This window comes from Triturus cristatus, chromosome 10 (genome assembly GCF_964204655.1).
Source record: "Triturus cristatus chromosome 10, aTriCri1.1, whole genome shotgun sequence".
Lineage (NCBI taxonomy): Eukaryota > Metazoa > Chordata > Amphibia > Caudata > Salamandridae > Triturus > Triturus cristatus.
Window position 1 is genome coordinate 68,993,968 of NC_140593.1, and position 27,015 is coordinate 69,020,982.

Genomic DNA, 27,015 nt, shown 5'->3' on the forward strand with positions numbered 1-27,015 from the left:
GTTTGCCTCAATGTAAGGATTCCATAATGGGTCTCTGCAGTCACAGAGTGGTTTATAATCAGTATTTCAAGTAAAGTGTCCCCTTTAAACGCCTTGTAAAAGCCTGCAGCTCAAATGAGTATGTTTGTGCCTCAATGAACAAGTTACTTACCTTTGGTAACAATATATCTGTAAGAGACAGATTAGGTATGGATTCCTCACCTTAGAATTACCCCCAGGAGTCAGACTGGATCTAGAGAATTTTTTCCCTCAGCAGTACCTTGTCGTGGTCGCCGGAATGACGTTGCGGTATATACATAGACGCCGCCCTCGTGCGGGCACATCAGTTCTTTAGACTACATTCCACACCAGAAGCGCAGAGCTATGCATGACACTGACCACTGGTGCACGAAAACTAGGGCCCTGAAAGGGAGTCCCTTACGCTAGAAGTTAGTTCGCAGAACGGGGAGGATGGGTGGGGCGGTGAGTAATCCATAACTTTTCTATGTCTCTTACAGATATATCGTTACCGAAAGTAAGTAACTTGTTCATCTGAAAGAGACAATTAGTGATGGATTCCTCACCTTAGAATAGATAACCCAGCAATACCAACCCCGGTGGTGGGTCTGCGGACAAAGTTCACACCAGAAAGTCCTGGAGAACCGAACGGCCGTAGAAGTCGTCTCTCCGGACTTGGCTGTCCAGGCAGTAGTGTTTGGTAAACGTGTGCAGTGAAGCCCACGTAGCTGCCTGGCAGATGTCATGAAGGGGGACGCCACGTCCCAAAGCAGTAGTGAATGCCGTTGCCCTGGTGGATTGGGCACGCAACCCCACCTGAGGTGCCTTCTTCGCCAAGGAATAGCAGATTTTTATACACAGAACGACCCATCGAGAGATGGTCTGTTTTTTGTACGTCCCGACCTTTCTTGGCGCCCACACACCCAACAAAGAATTGGTCATCCACCAGGAATGGTCTTGTGCGATCCAGATAGAAAGAAAGCGCACGTTTTGGATACAGACAATGGAGCCGCTCTTCCTCTTTAGAAGGATGCGGAGGCAGAAAGAAGGTGGGCAAAGTGATGGTCTGTCCTATGTGGAAAGAGGTAACCACTTTGGGAAGGAAAGAAGGCCTAGTGCGAAGGACAACCTTGTCCGGATGAACAGCCAAGAAAGGAGGCTTAGAAGAAAGGGCTTGAAGCTCACTCACCCAGCGAGCAGAGGTGATGGCAACGAAGAAGGCACTTTTCAAAGTTAAAAGTCTGAGAGGACAATTATGTAGCGGCTCAAAGGGTGCGCACATAAGATAAGTCAGAACCAAGTTCAAGTCCCACTGAGGCATTACAAAAGGTATAGGAAGGAAGAGATGAATAATGCCGTTAAGGAATCTATTTACAATACAGGACGTGAGAAGAGAAGGTTGATCAGGAATCCTAAGGAAGGCTGAAATAGTTGAGAGATAGCCCTTAAGAGTGCCCAGAGCAGAGCCCTGCTGTGCCAAAGAAAGAAGGAACAAGAGAACCTCAGAAAGAGGGGCAGAAAGGGGATCCACAGCCTTTGCTGTGCACCATGCCACAAATTTGTTCCATCAGCAGGCGTATACCATTTTAGTGGAGGGCGCCTGGCTGCCATGATAACGTTACAGACTTTGGGAGGTAGGTCGAAAACTGTCAACTGCCGCTGCTCAATCTATACGCAAGCAGGTGGAGGCTGGACAGGTTCAGGTGGAGGACCGTCCCCTGCTGCTGCAAAAGAAGATCCTCCTGAAGAGGCAGTCTGATCGGAGGATCGATGGCCATGTGTAACAGCTCGGGTTACCAGACTCTTTGTGCCTAATCCAGAGCCACAAGAATGACTTGGGCCCGGTCACGCTTGATCTTCTTCAGCACTCTGGTCAGAAGTGGTATATGCGGGAAGGCATATAGAAGCCCGCAACTCCACTTGGGACTAAAAGCGTCGCCTAGCGAGTGCCGCCGTGGAAATTCCAATGCGCAGAACTGCTGACATTGCGCATTTTCTTCGGTGGCGAATAGTTCTAACCAAGGCTCTCCTCACTGCTGAAAGATACCTTGCACCACCTCCAAGTGAAGACACCATTCGTGAGCCATCATACACCTGCGGCTGAGTTTGTCCGCTCTGGCGTTCAGAGAACCTGCCAGGTGTTGAACCACCAGGGATATGCACTGAAGTTCCAGCCATTTCCAAAGGTGGAGAGCCTCTTGACATAGGGTCCACAAACCCACCCCGCCCTGTTTGTTGCAGTACTACATGGCGGTGGTGTTGTCCGTGAACATCTGCACTACTCTTCCCTGGATGGAGGGAAGGAATGCCTTTAGCGCAAGATGAACCGCCCGAAGCTCCTCTCTCCAGTTCGGTTCCTCCAACTGGTCCGCAAGAGGGTCCATAGACCCCTCCCAGTCCTCCTCACCTTCTCCTGTGAGCCACTCAGGCTGGTAGGAAACATCAGGCGAGAACAGAGGTACAAAAGTACCGCTCGGCGCCGGTCCCAACATTGGGATGTCGGTCCGGCGTCGTGTCCTCATAGAGGGGAAGGCCGGGGTCGACGCCGGCTGGGGACACAGCCAGCATCAGAGGCGGCTGGGGTGTCGTCACTGGAGTCGGCGCCGGAGGAGGAGTAACAAGGTTGACCGGCGGTGATCCGAATCCAGGCCTGGATCCTTGGGTACCTTGCGGCGCCCGAGCCAAAGCCGTCGACATTGAAGGCCTAGAGCCCCAACCGAGTCCGCAGGGCCTGAGGGCGTGCCGGCGGAGTCGGGCTCCCTGAAGATAGAATGTAAGGCTTCGTAAAAGCTTCGAAACTGGGCAGGAGTCGCTCTGGGTCCCGGAAAGGCCGGAGTCGACACAACAGGCTCCGCGGGCGGAGCCGGACGACTCCCTTCTGCGTCCCGTCTGCCGACAGACAGGGAGAATGCAAAGAGCGACGATGCTTCTTCTCCATTCTTCTAGTGCTTTGACTCACCCGAAGACGAAGTCTTCAATGACGAGTGATGGTGGTGGTTCCGCGACCGGTCCCTCAACCTCCCTCTCGACCGGGACCTTGTACAGCACACCATCGGGTCGTGGTCACGCTCCAGGCACACAAGGTGCGGGTCCGTAACCGACATCAGTTTGTGACAGGAATCACAAGCCTTGAAGCTGGTCCAACGTGACAGGCCTCCGTGCACCAGGAGTCGATCGACTCAAAAAAGGTGTCGACAAAAGTCGCATAAACGGAGTCAAAAAGTGACTCGAGGTACCGCTCTCTCTGGATCTGCGCTGGCTGGCGCGGAAAAAGAAGGAATTTAGGTCTGCGCACAAGAGCGGCATCTAAGTAGATACTGCGACGTCATTCCGGCGACCAACGACAAGAACAAAGAGTCGACCGACGCCACCTATCGATGCGCAGAGGTACTGCTGAGGGAAAAAGTTCTCTGGATCCAGTCTGACGCCTGGAGGTAATTCTAAGGTGAGGAATCTACAACTAATTGTCTCTTTCAGATGTAAGAATTCCACGATGGGTCTCTGCAGTCACAGAGCAGTTTATAATCCGGATTTTCCAGTTAAGTGGCCGATTGAAACTTCTTGTAAAGCCTTGCAGCTAGGGTGAGTAGGCTTGCGCCTCAATGTAAGAATTACATGATGGGTCTCTGCAGTCAAACTCCTTCCTACTCAGGTTGCTAGGAAACTTCACTACTAGCCCCTTGCAGCACAGTCTTTGGGTTTAGGCTGGCTGCCTGTCGTCTTCACAGGCAGAACTGTAAACATTATCTGTGATGAAGAGGTTTTTCAGTGGCAAGTGTTTGATGCTGGAGGGAGGTGCCCCAGGTATCATGTAATGTTAGGTAGATTTATATGGCACACTAATCACCCATGAGGGTATCTATGTGCTTGAGTAGGCGTGTCATCCTGACAGTGCTATTCAAAGAGCCTCTTGCAGAACTCAAGAAGCGAGAAGGAGGAGAATGTGATGAGAATGTGATGCGGGAGGCTGTTCAATGTGTTGGGTGTGATGTAGGAGAATGAGCCACCTCCTGCCCTGCTTTTGCAAATGTGGGCAGTGTGTGAGGCAGAGCACAGGTGTCTGGCAGGCTGGTGAAAGTGTATACTGCTGTTCAGGTATGCTGATCCAGTGTTGTGTAAGTGTTTATATGTAAGTGAGAAGTTTGATTTGGCAGCACTTGTGAATGGGGACCAGTGTAGCTCCTTGAGGTACGGTGCGATGTGGGTGCGGTGTGGAAGGTTGAGTACGAGTCTTGCAATGGTGCTCTGGACAGTCTGGAGTCTGTATAGGAGTTCCTTGGAGATTCTGGCATGGAGTGCATGTAAGGAAACGCCTCTGTTTGAAAGATTACACCTAAAGATTTGGACTGATGTGGTTGGTTTTTCGACTTTGAGAGTGCACTGAGGACTGCTGACCAGACCTCAGGGCCTGTGTTCTAACCCCTTACAAAGAGTATGCTGAATGGGCTACCCCCAATTGGCATAAGCTGTCTTACTTATAAGTTCCAAGTATGTGTTATCAAGGGTACCCAGGGACAGAGTGTACCCCTAGGGCTGCAGCACTGGTTGTGCCACCCTGTGTGGGACAAAGTTAGCATGGTTCCCAACCTGCCACTGCAGTCTGAATGAGCAGTTTTAACTGCTAGTCCAACTTTGCCATTTAAACCAATGGCAAAGCCCTCACCTCCCTTAATAATATATGTAAGTCTACGCTAAGGAAAGTCTATGGAACACTGAGGCAGGAAGCTATATATTATTAAGTAGGAGATATGCGTTTAATCTGTTTTGACAGCAACACTTCTAAATAGTTGTTTTGCTGTGGAAAGGCTAGTAGCCCATTGGCTAACACAGATTTACCAGGTGCCCCACCTCCCCAGCCCGGCTAACCTCTGAAAAGGGACTACGAAATTGGGTACTTCAAGTTATCAAATTAATCATGGCTTTAAACCCGACGTATGCCCAAGTCGAATTTAATGTCACTTATAAGGAAAGGCAACTTTTAGAAAGTTGCCACTCTGTAGCCCACTTTGTCCAGTGGCCTCACACGGATACTGGTCACCAAACAGTTTTCTATGGCAGCCTGGTACAGAGGAGAGAGGTGTTACCTCCCCCGTGCAGTAAGCCACTCAGGGTGTTGGCCAAAAATGTGAGCTTCAAAGGCTAAACTTTTGTGGGCTAATGGCGATCACATTCCTGAAGGGCTGTCCCTTTGTTCAGGTAGAAAGGCTGGCGTCTGGAACAGAGATGGGAGACTAGTGCCCAAACCGATTTTCCTAGGGTCTGTAGCACACAGGTAGTTACACCTCTAGGGTGGGCTACCAAACTTTTAACATCCAAGGAAGGGTTCAGACATCTTGGTAGGGGGAAACATAGTGCACTCTGGGATTGTAAATGACGCACATAGCCTGAAGGTGTCACAGGGTGGGAGGGATCCTGGCAGCCCATTGGCTAGTCTCCTCATTACCCCTTCCCCCCACAAAGACATTTCCTGGGCATAAATATGGCACCCCTGGCACCGTGAACCTCCGTTCACTACGAAACTGAAGGAAGGACCAAAAAAGGATTGCCCTGCTGACCCCTGGATCTGTCAAAGAGACTGCACTGCCTGCTGGACTGCACCTGCCTCACCTTGGGCTAGCGAAGACAGGACTGTGCCTGTGGCTCCTGGCTTGAGGAAAAGTCACCTCCAAGTGCCAGTCCAAAGAATGATGAGAGACCTCTACTCAAGTCGAGTTAGACAGTCTGCTAATCAAGAAAGAAGAAATTCTTTCTTGAGTCCCCTTTCTCACCAGGGTTTCCCCTTGGTGACATGCTTCATCATAGGGGTCCTCTCAATCAGCTGCGGATTGAGGCGCGCTGCGACATGCCAGAATACGTAGGAGCACTTATGTGAGAAAATGTGTCGTGCAGTGTTGTGGAAAAAGAAAATGTAAAAAATACCTAGCGGGCGAAATAATTTTATTCTAGCTCCTAGTCAGTATGTTTAAAAACAGGGGTAGATACTAGGAAAAAACAGTATAACTATGATGAGTTAGACGTTCTAGTATTAGTCGTCAACATGTTTCGAGCCTCCCCAAAGCTCTTCCTCAGGACCACACAGGGACCAGTCCTGTGCGTACCACTCCTAAGTGACCTATAAGTGAGGTAGATAAATAGTTAGTGAACTGTGAAGTGCCACACCTACTGTGCGTGCACTATTGTTTAATACTTACGATTTTACTCATTGGCACGTAGTATCTGTAGGAAATAAAACAGAACATTGTTAGAGTAACAAACGCATGCCAAGAAACTGGCAGGGATCATAAATATATGCGTCAATCTGATTCATATAAATGTTCCTCTATGGTATGTGAAGTTTATCCACTATCGTGTATTCCATCATGCCTTGCAGGAAGAACAACGTATGGTCATTCTCTCCAGTGGAGATCGTGATTGTAGGGCTTTTAAACATGAATATAAAACATGAGTCCCCAACTGTCTGCATAGTGGGACCAACCAATTCCTTCTTGGTCTGTCATGAGCTGGACATGCAAAAAACACACATGGCCCACAGTTTCATTTGGGTCTGGGCAGGAAGGGCATCCCTTGGGCTGACTGGTGTTGTTTATCCAGTGGTTGGTAAAAGCATTGATAGGTAAACAGCCAAACCTAAACTGCGTATACAGTTTCCTGTCCCCAGACACTTTGATGATATCAAAATATTTCTAAAGGTGTTTAGAGGATTTTATGTCTAGGAAAACAGCGGTTAAACAGCCATGACGAATCCTCAAATAGGTGGTCTGCTCTACCCATAGCCAATATTGGCGCTTTAACAGGTCCTTTGAATACAGTGGTGGGGAGCAAGCAGACTCATTTGAGAGGCCAATTGCTGCCCGAAGTGTGTTCGTTCTTTCGTGATTCAATCAGTGCGAATGCAAGACGACACAGAACCGTATTTACACCCACATGGCCGCCGGTTTTACCATTTACCGGGGGGCATAGATGTATTGTCTCTAAAAATCGAATACCATTAACATAGAGACTATCGTTATATGTCTTGATTGAGAGTTTTTATTTTTTTTATTAGAGAGACATACATATATACAGAATTTTTTTTACTTTTGACCTTTTATCGACAGGTTCTGTCCCGTCTTGCATTCCCACTGACAATCACGAAAGAACGAACACACCCAATATGGCCGCCGATATTGCTATGTAACGGCGGCCATTTTAGTTCTGCAAAGCTGTAGTCTACATAGAGATGACTGGGCGGATGCGGAAGTATTTAACCTGGCACCCGAGAAGAGACGCGTTAATATGCGGTCTCCAGGGGTGCGAGTAGGTGTATTACCGGTGAGGTGTGCTCAGCTAAAGTAAATTCCCGAACCTTTCTTTTTTACAGCGCGGCCACGCCGGGTGGTTTGGTGGTACATGGAGGCACCGGTCAAGCCCTGTTTACAGTGTTTTTTAACAGGGCTCTACAGACCCTTAATTAACCACGCTTTGTTATCATTATTGCAGAGTGTACCTACGAGCCCCTCCAGACCATGGGGCACAATTGTACCTCCTACAAAGTATGTGATCTCAATGTTCATGTTTGTTTTTAGGTGTAGCATTTCACTTGGTGTTTTTATATTCATGTTTAAAAGCACTACATCACGATCTCCACCAGAGAGAATGACCATACGTTTTTCTTCCTGCAAGGCAGGATGGAATAGACGATAGTGGAAAAACTTAACACACCATAAAGGAGCATTTATATTAATCAGATTGACTCATATATTTATGATCCCTGCCAGTTTCCTGGCAGGCGTTTGTTACTCTAACAATGTTATGTTTTATTTCCAACAGATACTACGCGCCAATGAGTAAAACCGTAAGTATTAAACAATAGTGCACGCACAGTAGGTGTGGCACTTCACAGTTCACTAACTATTTATCTACCTCACTTATAGGTCACTTAGGAGTGGTACGCACAGGGCTGGTCCCTGTGTGGTCCTGAGGAAGAGCTTTAGGGAGGCTCGAAACATGTCGACGATTAACACTAGAGACTTCTAACTCATCATGGTTATACTGTTTTTCCCTAGTATTTACCCCTGTATTTAAACATACCGACTAGGAGCTAGAATAAAATTATTTCGCCCACGAGTTAGGTATTTTTAACATTTTCTTTTTCCACTCCACAACACTGCACGACACATTTTCTCACATAAGTGCTAATATGTATTCTCGCAAGACGCAGCACGCCTCAATCGGCAGCAGATTGAGAGGACCCCTATGATGAAGCATGTCACCAAGGGGAAACCCTGGTGAGTGAGGGTACTCAAGAAAGAAATTCTTCTTTCTTGATTAGCAGACTTTCTAACTCAACGTGAGTAGAGGTCTCATCACCCATAGCTCGGTTCCAATTCCGGTATTCCGGGTTTTCTGTGTTCATTACCAATGCTTGTGTGCAGGTGTGACAAAAGGAACTGAGATTTAAGTTTTCTCCATAACCCTCCTGTGGATTTTGCCTCATCTTGATCTCTAACAATTCATAAAAATATAATCTATTTTTATAAATTGGTGTCGGATTTCTTTTGTGTTGAAAGACTATTTAGTTGCTTGGGGCTTCAAAATGCTTTACACTAGTTCCTTTGTTTAAGCCTTGCTGCTCGAAGCCGCAGCTACCTAGGGTTGAGCTAAAGGTTTTGCAAACGAGCCTGACTGGACCCAAGATTGTTTTTGCAAATGTTGTACATGGTAAGGTCGCACAATCATGCCATATAATACACCCTAAGCCTCAGAGCGTTTTGTCCTAGTTGAGCCTGCTTGTGAAGAGTGCTTGAGTGACAGTCCTTCTGGTGTTCTGGGGAAGCCACTTGATCTTCCGTAGCATGTGTAGGATGTAGAAGCAGGAGGTGCTTACTGCCTTGACTTGTGCCATCATGTTTTGGTTGTTGTCTAGGATGAGCCCCAGTTTTTTTGCGTGGTTGGTGGGTGTTGGTCCTAGCTCTGATGGCCACCAGGAAGAGTCCCACTGGAGAGGTCTTATTTTTGAAGAGCAGCACTTCCGTCTTGCTGCAATTGAGCTTCAAGCAGTTGGTCCTCATCAATTCTGCTATTATGGTCATGCAATTGGTGAAGTTGGTTTTGATGGTGGTTGTCTTGTTCGTCAGTAAGAGGATGAGTTGGGTGTCTTCAGCGTAGGAGATGATGGTGATATTTTGGGAACAGAGGATGTTGCCTAGCTGTGACATGTAGACTTTGAACAGGATGGGGCTGATGGATGATCCCTTGGGAACTTGGCAGATCAGGTTCTTGGAATCTGAGGTGAAGGGTGGCAGTCACAACTTATATCATGCACAACGTCTTTGCAGCAACACTGAGCTTTAGGTATGTTGATTTAGAATGAGTTTACTGTGTCTTCACAAGGGTGCTCATGACTTGGTGTCAGAGGTGCACAGGTGCAATAATGCACCCCTAAAGGAGCAGGGGAGCTCCTCTGGATGCAGTCAGCATCTGGCCGACTAGGCACCTGCACAATAAGGATAATGGCACAACGGTGTACCATGACTTTCAATCAAGCACCCCTAAACCTGCAGGAGACCTCAATGCAGTTGTTCGACTGGGCATGTACACAATAATGTTACTAGTGTCTCTGCCACTTCTCTTGATGTGCAGCTCCACAGTCCTGATGGGTGGGTCCGAAAAAAGTCCTTATTACTTTGGTTCAAAGATTACAATTTGTGTATTTGAATTCTAATCTTTGTGAGAGTTTTAAGAGGATAACTTTACTGTCCATGGCATGTACCATAATCTAAATCTTCACACAGCACAGTCCGATAACTGACTCGCAGCTGCAACTGGTAACATGTTACTACCATTGGAACCAACAGCACTCTTTTTACCCATCCAGTTAGGATGAGGGCAGACTCCGCCAGTGGGTGCATCGCATAGGGATTCTGACCTATGCCTTTGTGTCTACACACCTGCAATGATGTCACATTCTCCAACAGAGCTCCATCCACCCACCTCCTTGAATGATAACGACATCTGTGTACATGCTGCCAAGATGCCTCAACCAACAACCTAAGGCTTCACCCTCTAGCAGAGGTCTTCAAACTGGGGGCGCGACCCCCAGGGGGGGCGTGAAAACACCTCTGGGGGGGCGCAAGCTCCACAGAAAGAGTTCCCCTTTACAGTGTTCATTTGGACGTCTGAAGTACGTTTCCTTCTGTTTTTTCCCCCTACAGAATTAGGGTCGTCGCAAGCAGGACTCTCTGATTAAAGGCAGTAGTCACAGTAGCCAATCAGTATATGGAAGCTCAACTCGGACGTTCCTCCAATCAGAGACAGAGCAGCATAGAGGCAGAGCCTTTGTTCTATTTGTTTGAGACAAGATGCGTGTTGATTTACTGGAGATGGATAGGCCAGATTTAAGGACTGGTTAAAACATATTCACATATTGCAATGAACAATTGGATGGCTGTTAACCGATGATGTATGTTCTGTCTGAGACAGGCGCGCCACGCCAATGGAAATCAAAGGCCTTCCGCCCCCCCCCCCCCCCCCCCCGCCGTCCGTCGTGTGTGTCAGCCCGGGCTGAGACAGCTTCCTGGGCACACACAAAGCCGCACCCGAGTACTTCACAGGTCTTTAAAAGACAATTTACATGTTAACAAGGCTTTTTGTGAGGCTTTGTTGTTTTTTCACCCCTTCATCTCCACTCTGCCTATTGCTAAAAGAGTTAGCCCAACCCTCGAAATTTGTAGTAGCCCCCACGAAATTTGGCTCTAGTTGCGCCTCTGATCTGGGACTAAATATATTTTCACAACCCCTTCTACTGTGCTCAGAATCCGCTCCGAAACTGCAGCTAATTCCGATGCTTCTGCCAGGCCAGAGAGTGGCTTGCATTGTACACCTGGATCACTGGAATTTTTATGAGAGGCTAACGGGTTATGAGTATGACTGTGCTTACAAGTGCAAGTAACATTACTTGAGAGGCCGAGTGAATGTACTCAGACATTTCACAATAAACTGAGACTAACTATCTTGTGTACTGCTTACTATTGCCGATGATTTCGTACCAAAGCTTTCTGGAGTGGGTGTTCTCTTTTTGTTGAATCCACTGCTCTGAGTGTTGACATAAGAGCCACAAAACTACAGCTGCTGTCTGATTGTGAGGAAGGGGTGTCTCCCTTCCAGATCATTCAGGGGTACTTTTCTCAGTCCTTGCACTGGATCTGGCTTAATTACTGTACCATGTGCACAAACTACATAAAACCAGGAAGAATATGTTTCTATTCGGTCCTCCCACTCTTCATTTCTCTTTTGGTCTTCTTATAGTACTGTCTTCCAGTGCTATTTCCAGTACTTGGGGGCATATTTACAAGGAGGCGATAAAAAATTATCGCCGCTTTTGCGGCTGTTTTTGGCCGAAAAGCGGCGATAATTTTACCGCCTAATTAGCAATGCTACGCTAACGCGTGAAACCTTGCTTTAGCGTCGGGATTCCTAACGCCCAGCTTTGCATCTCTAATGAGATGCAAAGTGGGCGTTCCTGCCCTAACATGACAGAGTAAATGTCGCTAAGCGACATTTCTCCTATCATCAAGCCCCACGCTATGAAGCATAGCGGCAGGATAAGTAGCAATAACCCCTGTTATCGCTACTTTCCTTACGCCTGCTTCAGGACTGACTTAGCCATGATATCCTATGGAAGGTGGATATCATGGCTAAGTTTGTGAGGCCCTATCATTAAGCTAATGCCACTCTACGTGAGATTATCGCTGGGTTTCCAGCGATAATCTCACGTTAGGCAGTTAGCGTGAGGATTTTTATCGCTGAGGAGATAAGCGTTGCTAATAGCACGCTATCTCAGTGCTAAAAATCCACGTTACCCGGCGATAATTATCCTCACGCTAAGAGCGCTGAGCAATAATTATCGACGGGTGTTGCCGATATGCCCCTTCATTTGTCCTAGATGCGGTCTTGAAAGTTGGGGTTGCATGCAAGGATCTTGTGGCAGTTTTCACTCAAAAGAAAGTTTCCCTTCAAATGGTGTTGCATGAGTTCTGTGATTTTTGGCCAGATTTACAACTCACAAATCTTAGATTTACAAAACAGTGATAATGTTTCGATATTGTGAAAACTAGTTCTCAGATAACACCTCAGGGTAAAAATGGTTACCAAAGATGCTAAATCCCAACTGCTGTGATTGGGGGGTCTCCACGCCTAAAAAATATTGTCTGGGGGGGGCTTGGCATAAAAAGTTTGAAGACCTCTGCTCTAGGCCATGGTCTGAGGGGAACGCTCCAGCCTCAGTCCATTTCAGGGTGATGGTGCTCCGAATGCAAGATATGAACAGACCGCCGTTCTTCACTCAAGAGAAGAGGTCAAAAGAGTGCTGTGGCTTCTCCGCTATGGACGTTTCTCTTCACAACCCACAGATTCATGACCAGAGAACAGTCCAATCAACATAGCATGGAACACTCAGAACCCATGTTTCTATAGACTATTATAACAGACTCACAATTATACACTGTCAAATATCCACCTCTGTTCTACATCTCCCTATCAAATTGATGAATTATTTTAAATTCCTAAATTCATCCAAATGTACTTCCTATCTATTGTAAATATGGGTTTATTTACTATTCCAACTCCAGTCCATGTGTGCTTGGTAACTACTGCTGAATACTGGGATCAGTGGATGTTGACATTATGTAGGGAGATATTCTTCCTATTGTCGATATTTGTTATTTTTAGTGTTTCGTGTTCTTATAGCCTATGGTTTTTTTACTCTGTGGCCTCCCATGCTTCCGAATCCAAGCCATAGCTGAATACATAGAGACCCGCTCCGAAGGCCAAGAGGGCCAGGAACAAGCTGTATCTTGTGCTTCAACGTTGGCTATCTGAACCAGAGATTGTGGGATAAATGTGACTGCTGGAGACAAATACAGGGAGAAGAATGATCTTGGAAGTAACAAACACCACGAGGACCAAGACATGAATGTATATACGCCAAACACCTACCCTAATCCAGAAGGCATACGCGCAAGGACCTGCCCTAAGACCAGGGACATACACTATCCCTGATGACCTACACTAACCCCAAAAGCCTAAACCAGAGGTCCTACCCTAGAACTGAGAGTATACCCTGACCCTTAGGGCAGACACAAAAATCTAACCCTGAATGTCTACCCTAGCAATAAATACCTGACCTAGCCCCAAAGTCCTAACATATCCCAGAGACTTACATTAACTTTTCGGCTTCTGTGAACCAGCACAAGGAAGAATCTGCAGGGCTGAAAAAATTGCCAACTACACGACCAAGAGATCCAAGCTGTCATTCTGGCTTCTTGGCTTGACTAACTGTGTGAACCTGGGAAAATCCTTCTAGTTACCTGTGCTACCCTACATTCCTTTAGTCACTGTAATTAGGAGTGGATACAGTGAGGTTCAACCCCATTTTAAAGGAATAATATGTGTTTTTTCAGAAAACAGTGTTAAGTGGTAAATGAATACCTGACTTTACTCTCACATCCTGATAGAAGGCCAGCCACACTCATCGTGCCATCTCCATTCCCTCTTAAGATGCTCTAGGCACCCACTTCAGACCAGCAACACCAGAATATTCCTTTATTTACTTTACTTCATGTGCCTGCTTTATAACAGATGTCTTCATTTCCTCTAACAAAGGTAAATGACCCTGCTCCAAATTGACTAAAGACACCAGGAGGTTGTCTTCAATCTCTCTTACTATGCTAAAGTACCTGTGTAAAACCAGCCAGACATGAGGATTGTCTCATCATTTTGAGGCTCTATGGGATCATCTTCAAACTCTCTAAAAATGCTTGCTCTATGCACCTTCTTCAAAATGACCAATTGACAGGTCTTTAATCACTCTTTTAAATACTTTTTACAGTGTTGTACATACCTTTTAAGAGGTGCCCAATGAACGGGTCTTTATTCGCTCTCACGGTGCTCTACACACCTCAAATGAGCTGACCAACGGACGGGTTTTTAGACACTCACGGTGTTCTACACACCTCTAATGAGCTGACCAACGGACGGGTCTTTATTCACTCTCACGGTGTTCTACATAGGTCTTAAGAGCTGACCAATAGACAGGTGTTTATTGACTCTTACAGTGTTCTACATAGCTCTTAAGAGCTGACCAATGGGCGGGTCTTTATTTACTCTTACAGTGTTCCACATACCTTTTAAGAGGGGCCCAATATACGGGTCTTTATTCGCTCTCACTGCGTTTTACATAGGTCTTAAGAGCTGACCAATGGACAAGTCTTTATTCGCTCTCACAGTGTTCTACACACCTCTAATGAGCTGACCAACGGAGTGGTTTTTATTTTCTCTTAGTATTGTACATACCTTTTAAGAGCTGCCCAATGGACATGTGTTTATTCACTCTTACAGTGTTCTACATACCTCCTAAGAGCTGACCAATGGGAAGGTCTTTATTTACCCTTACAGTGTTCCACATACCTTTTAAGAGGTGCCCAAAGAACGGGTCTTTATTCGCTCTCACGGTGTTCTACACACCTCTAATGAGCTGACCAATAGACGGGTCTTTATTCGCTCTCACGGTGTTCTACACACCTCTAATGAGCTGACCAACGGACGGGTCTTTATTCACTCTCACGGTGTTCTACATAGGTCTTAAGAGCTGACCAATAGACAGGTGTTTATTGACTCTTACAGTGTTCTACATAGCTCTTAAGAGCTGACCAATGGGCGGGTCTTTATTTACTCTTACAGTGTTCCACATACCTTTTAAGAGGGGCCCAATATACGGGTCTTTATTCGCTCTCACTGCGTTTTACATAGGTCTTAAGAGCTGACCAATGGACAAGTCTTTATTCGCTCTCACAGTGTTCTACACACCTCTAATGAGCTGACCAACGGAGTGGTTTTTATTTTCTCTTAGTATTGTACATACCTTTTAAGAGCTGCCCAATGGACATGTGTTTATTCACTCTTACAGTGTTCTACATACCTCCTAAGAGCTGACCAATGGGAAGGTCTTTATTTACCCTTACAGTGTTCCACATACCTTTTAAGAGGTGCCCAAAGAACGGGTCTTTATTCGCTCTCACGGTGTTCTACACACCTCTAATGAGCTGACCAATAGACGGGTCTTTATTCGCTCTCACGGTGTTCTACACACCTCTAATGAGCTGACCAACGGACGGGTCTTTATTCGCTCTCACGGTGTTCTACATAGGTCTTAAGAGCTGACCAATGGACAGGTGTTTATTGACTCTTACAGTGTTCTACATAGCTCCTAAGAGCTGACCAATGGGCGGGTCTTTATTTACTCTTACTGTGTTCCACATACCTTTCAAGAGGTGCCCAATTAACAGGTTTTTATTCGCTCTCACAGTGTTCTACACACCTTTAATGAGCTGACCAACGGACGGGTCTGTATTTGTTTTCACATTATTCTACATACCTTTTAATAGCTAACCAACGGATGGATGTTTATTCATTCTCATGGTGTTCTACATACCTTCTAGGAGCTGACCAATGAACGGGTCTTTATTCGCTCTCACGGTGTTCTACATACGTCTTAAGAACTGACCAATGGACAGGTCTTTATTCACTCTGACAGTGTTCTACATGCCCCCCCAAGAGCTGACCAACGGACGGGTCTTTATTCGCTCTCACGGTGTTATACATACCTTCTAAGAGCTGACCAACGGATGGGTCTTTATTCGCTCTCAGTGTTCTACATACCCCACACCCCCAAGAGCTGACTAACGGACGGATCTTTATTCGTTCTCATGGTGTTCTACATACATCTTATTTGCTAAACAACAGACAGGTCTTTATTCGCTCTCACGGTGTTCTACATACCTCTTAAGCGATGACCGATGCATGGGTCTTGTTTTGCTCTCACGGTGTTCTACATACCCTCCAAGAGTTGACCAACGGATGGATCTTTATTCATTCTCATGGTGTGATACATACCTTCTAGGAGCTGACCAAAGGACGGGTCTTTATTCCCTCTCACGGTGTTCCACATCCCTCTTAAGCGCTGACCAATGGATGGGTCATTATTCACTCTCACGATATTCTACATACGTCTTCAGGGTCGACCAATGGAAGGGTTTTTATTCACTCGTGCAGTTTTCGACACTCCTCTTAAAAGCTGAACAATGGAGGGTTCTTTATTCACTCTTACAGTGTCCTATACACCTCCGAAGGGTTTTGATTTTCTCTTACGAGGTTCTAATTACCTGCTTCAATCCAGCCAGGGACACCAGGATGTCGTCTTCCTTCTCCAGCTTTTCTTTCAAAATGACGTCCTGAATATTCCCTGAAAGAAAGAAAATTGAGGTTGGTGAGGACCGGACTGGTTGTTACAGAAGCAAAGCATTAATATTCACAGGGTTATCAGTGGAAAACACATGGTTTCTAGCCTCAAAGGAAGCAAGGAGATAAGAGACTGCGGAACTCCTACCTCCAAGCAGTTACCGGCTCTATTGGAAGCAGAAGCGACTAGAGTTGCCACCTCCACTTGTTTGGATTAATGACCGCTGCACACAGAGAAAACTGAATTTGTGGGAGAAGCAGGGGCTGCGGGCACATAAATTAACATATGTTAACACGGGACCGATGGTTGGGCACAGACAGTTTGGGGTCGTGTCAATATTAACGTCCACAAGCTGTTCCATTACCCCCATTAGTAGAATATCTATTTCTTGTGCTCCATGGAGACCCCTCCAAGATCACCCCCAGCAACCGACTGGGTCAGCCCTGCATTAAGGTCACTACAGAAAGACGCCTTCAGGGGCCACCCCTCGAAGATGCCAGATTGCAACGGAAGTCCTTGCTAGAGAAGGAGTTCCCATATAGCAAACTAAGTATGCCTGGAGCTTCAGAAATCCTTGCACCAAACACAACAGTCAGATCTATGTGAGCATAACAAAAAGACTGGACAAGAAATTACTAAGATGCAAGAAGCGAGTTATGGTGCTTTCATTTGGGAAATAATTAAAACACAAAAATACGTGGGTCCAGTGCTCACTGTACCACTGTACCCAAGCTGCATCCGACTAAAGAGGCCGAACTAGGCCAACCCTGGCCTTGGGCTGCTTGTGTTCTGGTTCAGAGATGGCCTGGCCCAGCGGTCCGGGATAGACTGTGCCTATTGGAGCAGGACCAATGCTGATCATCATATGACATGGCAAGGTATGAAAAAAACGAGGACTCTGATGTGGGCCCGAGTAATTACTAGAGACTAAGATTGCCTCCACCCATCACCTTTTCTGTATTTATCATTGTGATCCCCTGGGTGCGATGGGCATACCCAGACGCAGCTCACTGTGCTACTGGAACCAAGCTGCACCAGAGTGCAGAGGGCTAGATAGGCTGAAAGCAGCCCAGGCTTGCTTGTGTTCCCGTTCAGAGAGGACCTGGTTTGGCAGCTCAGGCTGGACTGGTCTTAACGGAGCCGGACCAAGGAGGATTAGAAAATCCCTGGGTCTAATCTGAGGCAGGATGGTGGGCAAAAACATACAGCGGTGGACTGCGGCCAGAGTGATCATCAGCAGCTGAGATTAATTCAAGCATTCCATCCATCACTTTTTGTAGCTCACTTGGAAAGGGCATGTTTTTGGTTGTGAACTGTCAGGCCCACACTGGCCCCTTACTGAAGCGGTTAGCACAGACCAGAAATATGTCTTCATTCTACTGGGGACAGTGGTTTATATGGACTAGACGAAGGTAAACAAGGAAGTCAGGCTGTAACCTGTAGTTTTGAATAACGCAGAAAAGGTGAAGTGGTGATAGCTGAACACTGCTGTCAACTTAGAAACACGGCAATTAATAGAAAATTTAGAAAAGTAAGAAAAATACAAACTACGATCTTTCCTTATGTACATTTGCCAGTAATTGCTCTTTACCCCTAGCTGACAGCAGCACTTAGAAATTAACAGCTCGAATTTTCTGTAAATCTAAAGTTCCATTTAACTGGTTGACTGATAATTGTAAAGTGCCATCAGCGTTCTGTGCTCTAAAAAAGGGAATATTAGGTGATTAGAGAATTATAATTATGCTGGGAGTTCAACGTTTTGAACTTGAGGACGAAGCTTCCAGAAAAAAAGAAAACAGCTTTTGCTGAAAAAGTTCCAAGAAACACTTTATTTTCTCCTTCTACATATGTTTCATCTCCTGCAAAATACATTTTTGTGTTTTTTTCACGTTTTATAAGTTTAAACTTTGCAAAGTTCAGGAAACCGGTCCACTTTCCATTGCAGACCTCAAGCACCACGTTAAACCCCCCGATCGAGGAAGAGATGGCAAGGCCTTGCCCTGAAAAAAAAAAAAGTTTTTTTTAACACCACCCTGAGCCTGGCTGGCTGAGGGTTGAAGACATTCCTCCTCCCACTACAAATGGATCTCCCAGTCATGATCATCACCTGTGCCTGGACCACGCTTTACAAGGAATGGAAGAGATTCTCGAGCAGGAACTGAGATCCTGGTGATGGTAGGAGCAGAGTCCAACTCCCAACCCTCTGACTGGCCTGTAAATCTAGGCCTCCCATCCCTAGAGTAAGGCAGAAGGTTAGTGGCGGTGCTATAAAAACTGACCATGCTACGGGAGGGTGTAGGGTTTGGGTTAGAGGTGGGTTACAGCTAGGGTCAGGGTCTGACTGAAAGGGTGAGGAGTGAGGTAAGGATGAAGTTTAGTGCCAGCGCTTAGATAAACGTCAGTGCTATGGGAAGATCTATGGGGTTTGGATTACAGCTAGGGTCAGGGTTAGACGCAGAGGGTAAGGAGTAGGATTAGGGCAAGGGTGAAGTTTAGTGTCGGCGATAGAGGAAATGTTAGCACTACGGGAAGGTGTAGAGTTTGGTAACCAGCTAAGGAGGGTCAGTTCTGTCCCCCCCACCAAGTTTGGAGACATCAGGATTTACCGGAGCCATGCCGCACCAATACCCAGGGTACCGGACCCTATAGCATTCACCGAGAAGAGGACACCAATCCAGACTCCAAATGCCCAGGAAGAAAGCACCCATCAAGGGACTTCGACACCCCTGAGACCCACTTCATGAGAAGCCCAGCTGTCCCGGAAGTACAAGTTACTTACCTTCGGTAACGATGTATCTGGTAGAGACAATTCTAGCCGCAGATTCCTTAACATAGAATTATCCCCAGGCGTGAGACTGGACCCGGAAAACTTTCTTGCCCAGCATCTCTGCACGCCGGGGGGCGGTACCACGCAACTCCGCCCGACGTCCTCCGTGGGCAGGACATCAGCGAGGTCAGATAAGCCCCGACCCGGCGCACTGACGTCAGTTTGCTTCGGGGAATTTTTCCGCGCCACAACGAGGAGCCATCACAACAAAGCATGGGAACAACGTGCGAAAATACCAGAGAAACAAAATAATGAGAAACAAAAGGTGAGAAACAACCCCAGGTGGCACCAAGGCATCAGAAGGCGACAACATCAGGCCAGAGGAGGAAAAGAGCAGAGCACCACTCTGAGGGACAACTGTGCAAGCCAAGGCGAAAGCACCAGGTGGCAGTAAAGCACCAGAAGGCCAGAGCAGCGAAGCTGGAGCAAGAAAAGCGCAAAGCACCACTCCGTGGAACCACCTTGCAAGCCAAGCCAAGAGCCCTCCTGGAAGCTCAAGCATGTGAAAGCACCAAGACAGAAAGAGAGAGAGAGAGAGCCTGCAACCACAAGGGGAAGGGCCACAAGCCCGGAACAGAGGAGCAACAGCAATCCATCCCAAGACCACAATGCCAAGGAGGGCCATACATCCTGAAAGGAGTAGGAGGTCAAAGGACAGGTAATCCATCCGCAGACTACAGTGCCAAGGAGGGCCATAACCTCTGAAAGGAGTAGGAAGTCAAATAACAGGTAAAAGGACCCCTAATGAAGAAGACCGAGTGGGGATCAGAAACTCGAACAACAGAGGGAAAGAGCAAAAGTAGGCCCTCACATTGGAAAGAAACCAGCTGGAGGGATGCCTGACCGGAAGAAAACAAAGAGGACACCCACAGAAGGCAAGTCACCCAGAGGGAGGCGACTGCAGAAACCCAAGCAGAGAGTCCTCGCAGAATGGGGAGGAAGAGTGGGTCGTGAAGGAATCGTCAGCTAGAATCATCTCTACCAGATACATTGTTACCGAAGGTAAGTAACTTGTACATCTGACAGAGACTACTAGCTGCAGATTCCTTAACGTAGAATAGATACCCTAGCCATACCCAGAAGGGAGGAGGGCCTGCGAGAGAGCCTTCCCACCAGGAGAGACACAGGGCCCCAGCAGGGGACACGTTACAGGGACAAGAAGGGAAAGGCCAGGAAATCCTAAGCCCAACCAAGGGAGAACTGCCCCACACCCCACAGGTGCAGACAACACCCGAAAAGCCTCAAGGAACACAAGGACCACTTCAACCCCTTGGGAGAAGAGGTAGAACCGGAGGCAGGGCCCACCTGAAGAAACACATACACAGTGACAGAAAGAGCTGTACACACCCCAGCCGCAAGCAGCGGACAAGGCAGGGACGGCTGCACCGCCAAAAGTGCAGATGGAAGAAGAAAGGCACAAGAGAATACATCAAAGGACACAATGGAGTAGTAGAACAAACAGGCCTGCACCGGCATGCACAGCCAGCAGCAGACCACACCACGGAACATTGCACCCAGGACAAGCTAGACACCAGACAAAGGCAGAGGCCAGGAAGGGCCAAGAAGGGCCAGGACATGCCCCAAGGGAGGGGCCAGCACACACTGACACACAAATTAAGTGGAACCAGGCAGAAAGAAAGACGGGGGACGAACAAAGACCAGGGAAACCAGTCCCCCCTCGGAACATCAGACAGAGGACCAAGGCGGACAGAAGTGCACAACCGCTACAACGCAATGCCGCAGACAGCAGGCCGGACTAGGCTAGTGACACAGCGTTCCAGGAGAAGGACAGACCGGGGCGCAACGCAAGCCACTCCTAAACCATCAGCAAGAAGAGCACACCTGCCACATACCGTGACGCCACGGAGAGCAGAAGCCCAAAGAACGACCACACCTCCCCAGCACATGATAGAGCTATATAATAGCTACCACTACCCCACATAGGGCATGTTACGTCCCAGAACATGGGAACCCTCTTAGGAAAAGGTTTCCGCAGCAGAGGACAAACAGAAAGACCTGCGGAGAACACCACAGACGGCTTGCCTATCAGCCAATAAAGAATACACAGGCCTAATCTCAGGGCCTACACGGCTTACCAACAACCAAAACCACAAGTCAAAAAAGGGCCGGACCAGCAGCCAACCGCACCAAAGTCCTAACAAAAGGACCTGAAGGCACATCAACCACACAGAACACACAACCAGGGCTACTTGCTACAAGGCCCTAGGAAAACAACGGAAGAACACCTCCCAAAACACAGACCGGCTTACAGGTCACTGCGGAGGAGGCGGACGAAGCCCCGCAAGAAACCTCTGAATGGCAGAATCCGCAGGGGCGTAGAACAAAAGAGTGCCATCAAAGGGAAGGTCCACCAGCCGTTCCCTAACGTTCTCCGGGAACACACTATCCCGAAGCCAGGCATGCCGACGAAGGGCCACTGAAGAAGCCATGGTACGACCAAGCACCTCCTAAATGTCCAGAGCCGAGCGAAGAATAAATGCCACCAGCTCCCGGCCATCCAACACATGGTGCCTCAGATCAACACAGACACCCTCCTGAGAAGCGGCAGACATAAGGGACTCCGCCGAATCCCACAAGCAAGAAGTGGCCCTAGCCAATACACAAAGAGTGTTAAGGGCCCGCAAAGGTGGAGGCGAAGATATTGCGCTCCCAGGAATTTAACCAGCAGGCCTCCCGTGACGTGGGAGACAACACCGATGGCAGGGAGGGAAAGACAGTCTGTAAAAGAGGGCCCCTGGTAGAGAGGTGGAGAGAAAGACAGACAGAATCATGCGGCGCAGGACGGTGGTGGTGCAGAAGTTGGGAGTCCCCCGTGGTGGGCCGCCCCCAAAAGAGAAGTGTGGAGCGAAGCCTCGAAGGGAAGAAGCAGCACCAGAACCCTGATGGAGGACCTCCAGAAGATGATCCGTGGGGAAATGGGCAGCTGGATCGCCCATGCGCAAGATTCCCGCAGCCGTGGAAACAGCCCGAGCGAAGGCAGCACTCGCCTCCATAGGGCCCCACGGCGGGGAAAGCAGTTCCTCTGTGGGCGACGGCTGCAAGCTAAGGCGGCCGTCCCCCAGACCAACCGGAGGAAGGAAAGGCCAAGCCCGGAAAGGGGGAAGGTGGACCAAGGAATGGGGAACCTGAGGTGCTTCCGGCGAAGACTGCGGGCGCGGCGTAGAGCCGTCCTTAGAAGACGCCGGGGAAAAAGCCACGACGTGGCGACCCGTCTCCGGAGAAGATGAAATCAACAACCGCCGAACCTATGGAAAAGAGGGGGCGTCCGAAGACGAATCAACAACCCCACGCCGGCCCGGAGCTGTAGAGTCAGCGACCGGCTTCAGGTCAACGTCGACCGGCGCCGAAGGGGACGCCGGAACGACCTCCGCCACAACGCACGGCACAGGAGACCGTGGCTGGGTTGGAGCCGGGGCGGCTAAAGAAAGGTGCGGAAAAGACGTTGACTCGACTGACGTGGCAGTCGCCGGCGTGGAGGGACGAGGAGGGCCCGGGGACACGCCCTGACCCCTAGCCGGCCCCTGCAGCGCTGCCAGGGCCAGCAGCCGCTGGCGCCTGAGCGGCGTCACCTTGGCCTCGGACAAGGCCGCCGCCTGCCCAGAGGACCGAAGGGGGCTCGAGGACATGCCCCGAGCCCCGGCAACCTCCCGCAACACCACAGGGACCCCCGCGGGGGTTTGCGGCGAGGCAGAGGCGCCGTGGTCCGAAAGAGGGAACCCCGACGGCACCACCACTTCAGAACCTGGAGCCAAACCTGGAGCCGCCGGCGACGCCGCAGAAGTCCCCGCACGCGGCAAGGGATCCGCAGACGTCCCAGGAAGAGAAGGAGAAGAGCCAAAGAGGCCTTCAAGGCCGCTGCATAGGCCTCCATCTGGGCTCTGGTCGCCCCCGCGCCGGGGAACGGCGGATAGGGTGGCGACACGCGGGGCCACACCACGTGCAGAGAACCCGCACCCCCAACAGGCCGGGTACCGGGCCCAGGGGACAAACTGCCACACTTACCAACAGGTGAGCGACGCCATTGCGGCCTGGGAGAGGGACGATGTCGGAGACAGAAGCGGTGGGTCTTGAAGCCTTCTGTGGGGGACGGGCGTGGCGCCGCTGCCGACCGGGACATGCGCGCCGAAAGGAGTTTCATCCGGCGCTCCCGCCGGGACTTTGGCTTCATTTGCTGACAGGCCTCGCAGTCCGTGGAGTCATGGTGCTCCCCCAAACACCACATGCAGATGGGGTGAAGATCCGTCGCCGACATCTGGCGCGCGCAAGACGAGCACGTCTTAAAGCCCGAAGGTATTCGCACACTGTTCTCAAGAAAAGCACCTAAAAGCGGAAAAAGAAGGCCCGAAATAGGCCAGGGACACGATCCGGATCCGCGTTGCACGCGGAAAAGAAGAAAACTGACGTCAGCGCGCCGGGGTGGGGCTTATGTGACCTCGCTGACGTCACGCCCGCCGAGGATTTCATGAGCCTCCAAACCCACAAAGTAAACAAAATATTGACATCAATGATGTAATGAATATACATTATAAATGAGCAATAATTATGAATTCCTTGTAAATACACGTTGAACAATGCAGATACAAAATTCCAAAATGTTATGCAGCATGACAGTAGATGTTGAAGATAGCCCAATGCATTTCGGGATTTACAGCAATCCCTTCTTCAGGGGCCTGTGTATAAAAGAAAAAATTGAATACATTTTGCAACATGTAATAGAATAAACGAATGTCTACCTGAATTACATTTCTATTAGAAATTTGTTTTTTTGATAACATCGTCTAACTTTCCAGAGAGGTCTGATCGTGCCTGCACTTGTCCTACACATGCACCGAAAGTGAGGTTAAAGTAGAGAAATAAACCTGTGCGTGGGTGTATTAGCTTAAGAAGCCAGATATGAAAAAACATAATAGATTCCAAAAATTGACCACTACACGCCACGGTTAATGGTTTTGATCCAGTGAAACGATGAAGACCACCTGAAGCCCAGTGAAAAATGCATATAAGAGAACCCTTACGTGAAAACTGTCGAGTTTAGCATTTCAAGATAAATGGTCTCAAGCTTCTCCTAATGCAGTCAAAGGGAGAAAAAATGCGTAGCAGTGCTGGGGTCTGCTTCAGATCTTTGCAATAGCCTATGTACAGAAAATGGCAATGTGATGTGATAAAATCGCTATATCACGGTACAATAGCGTTTAATTACACTGTCATGTCAAAGGAAGTCACCATATTTACCTCAGAGTGTGCCAAGGACAACTCGGTATGGGAATCACGAAAAAACAAGCCTTCCTTAGATCACGTGAAAACAGCCTGTAGACAAAAAACGGAATAACTCAAGATGCCTGCTCCCCTCACATAAAGCCCCAAACCTATCTAGCAACACGCTGAGTTACCGCTGGCTGTGGTATAAATATGCCTACCTCGCGTAGCCCTTCGAAACTCTTCAAAGCTCTGAAATGTGAAGACGAGCTCCGTGTGGAAACGCGCTCGCCCATCTTGTATTCAAACACTTCCGGACTGTTATAGACGGATGTGCGAGGCATGCGCAAGCCGCTGAAATTGAAGAAGGACTGAGATCCCTGTTAGCCTGATAAAAGTTGAATCCATCTGAAGATGGCGCGCTAAAACTGCCGTGAACCTGTTGGCAGGTTCACGGAACATGAAGTGTGTTCAGCTGTAGATGTTACAGCGTAATCGGTAACTATGAGGTTGTGATTAACTCAACCCATGCTGTGATGGCGCTCAAAGCCACGTGATAGCAGAACTGTGCTCCTTTGTACTTGCCAAGCCAATGTGACTCTGTATTCTGTGATGTGATGTAAATGAACACTGATTGACCCTGAGAAGCAGAAAAAGTGTAGACATGCTTCTACACAAATACGGCCAGGAGACTGGTGCTGTGGTTGCTAAAAGAATAGTATGCCCAATCCAAAATGGCGTACTATATGTGAAATCTAAGAAATATGAATTCTCAGTGATCCGGGTCCTATGGGGAGTTGAAAAAAGAACTGATGTGATAATACCTTGCCAAAAATTGGTGAGAATAAAAAATAAAATGTGCAAAATGTGGAAAAAATGTAAAAAACGAAGTGACTAGAGGATAAGATGTTGCTCAGCTAGTAGTGAAATTATAAGATGAAAATAGATCCTAAAACCAAGAGAACGTGAGGACAGTACTTACAATCTATACACATCCATTGAGAATACAATTCCCATGATCTATACTGGTTACAAAAAGCACACAAGTTCCAATTTATCGTTCAATCCTGCTGGTACCAATGTATTTAAAAATTTAACCCACCATACCTCTCTTTGGGCCAGTAGTTTGGCTGTGTCTGAGTGAGTGTTAAAAGGTACCATTTCAAGAATTGTAAATTTTAGTTGTGCTATGGTATGTTGATGTTCCATCCAATGTAGTACTAAATGTGATTTTTGATTCTTTGTGCGAATTGTACTTTTGTGTTCTGATATGCGGATTTTGGTTTTGCGCGATGTTTTGCCCACATATAGCAATCCGCATGGACACTTAATGGTGTAAATAACATTCAAGCTATTACAGTCTCCACTGTATTTGAGTTTAATGGATTTCCCGGTGTGTGGGTGGTTGATGATGTTACCTTGCATAACATTATTGCAGTTCACGCAATTGTAGCATTTCTGCATCCCTGAGAATGGTGTAATAGCTGTTGCTGCTGGTTGTTTCAACAGTTCTTTGATATTTCTACTCCGCTTGTATGCGAACAAGGGTTGCTGTTGGAATAAACCATTGAAGTCTGGTTCTTGTTGTAGTATCTCCCACCTCTTTTTGATGATTTTACTTATTGCAGGAGACGTGATAGAATATTTAGAGACGAAAACTTGTCTGTTTTGGCTGCTCGTGGGCTGAGATCTAAGTAACTCACTGCGATCTTTAAGATTAGTTTTGTCCACTGCTTTTTTGAGAACTTGTTCAGGATAACCCCGTTCGTGAAACTTCAAGTTTTGCTCAGAGAGAGCTTTTTCTAGCTGGTTGGGGTCTGATGTAATTCTTTTGGTGCGTAACAATTGTGAAAAAGGCAAATTCTGTAATAGAGAAGGGGGATGGAAGCTCGAATACAGCAGCAAGTTGTTCCTGTCTGTGGGTTTAGAGAATACTGAAGTTACGAAGGAATTGCTTGTCTTGGTGATGAGGACATCAAGAAATGACAATGATTCTGTGCTGATGTTGTGCGTGAATTTGATCCGGCTGTTTTTTTCATTCAGTTCTTGGATTTTGAATTCAAGGTTGGCTCGTGAATCAATCCAAATCAGAAATATGTCGTCAATGAAACGCACATAGAATGCAAGGTTCGTTTGCCATTCATTGTTGTTAAAAATATGATCATGCTCAAATTTGGACATGAAAGTGTTGGCATACGCTGGTGCCCCAGAAAAACCCATACTGGTACCACTGATCTGAAGGTAGTACTCATCATGCCATTTGAAATAACTGTGTTGGAGACAAAAAGTTAACAATTCCAGAATGAATACCTTGTCGGTTGCCAATTCTGGTAATTGTAGAAGCGCCCATTCGCACGCGTCAATGCCCTCTGAGAGAGGTATGGATGTGTATAAAGATGTGACATCTATGGTACACAAAAGCCAAGATGAAGAAAAGCGTGCCATTACTGTGTTCAAAAGATTTAAAAAATGTGTGGTGTCCTTCACATAGCTTCTCCAAGATTGTACAAATTTCTGGAGAAAGTGATCAATGAATTGTCCTGCTGGTGTAAACAGAGACTCGCACCCCGAAACTATGGGGCGGAATGGAGGATCATGTAAGTTTTTATGAACTTTGGGCAACATGTACAATGATGGTCTTCTGGGATGTGTGACTGATAGGAAACTGCGGACTTTAGGAGAAATCCACGACATTTCC

At 47.7% G+C, this 27,015-nt stretch overlaps 1 protein-coding gene across 5 annotated transcripts in view; it reads right to left on the bottom strand.

Moving 5' to 3' along the window:
* TBC1D5 (TBC1 domain family member 5) overlaps positions 1-27,015 on the bottom strand; it is a 2,224,639-nt gene that overhangs the window by 31,946 nt on the left and 2,165,678 nt on the right. For all 5 annotated transcript variants that reach the window (XM_085630445.1, XM_085630447.1, XM_085630444.1 and 2 more), the window contains one exon: positions 16,197-16,276. In XM_085630445.1, coding sequence (XP_085486571.1) covers positions 16,197-16,276 — 80 coding nt within the window. The remainder of the gene's footprint in view (positions 1-16,196; positions 16,277-27,015) is intronic.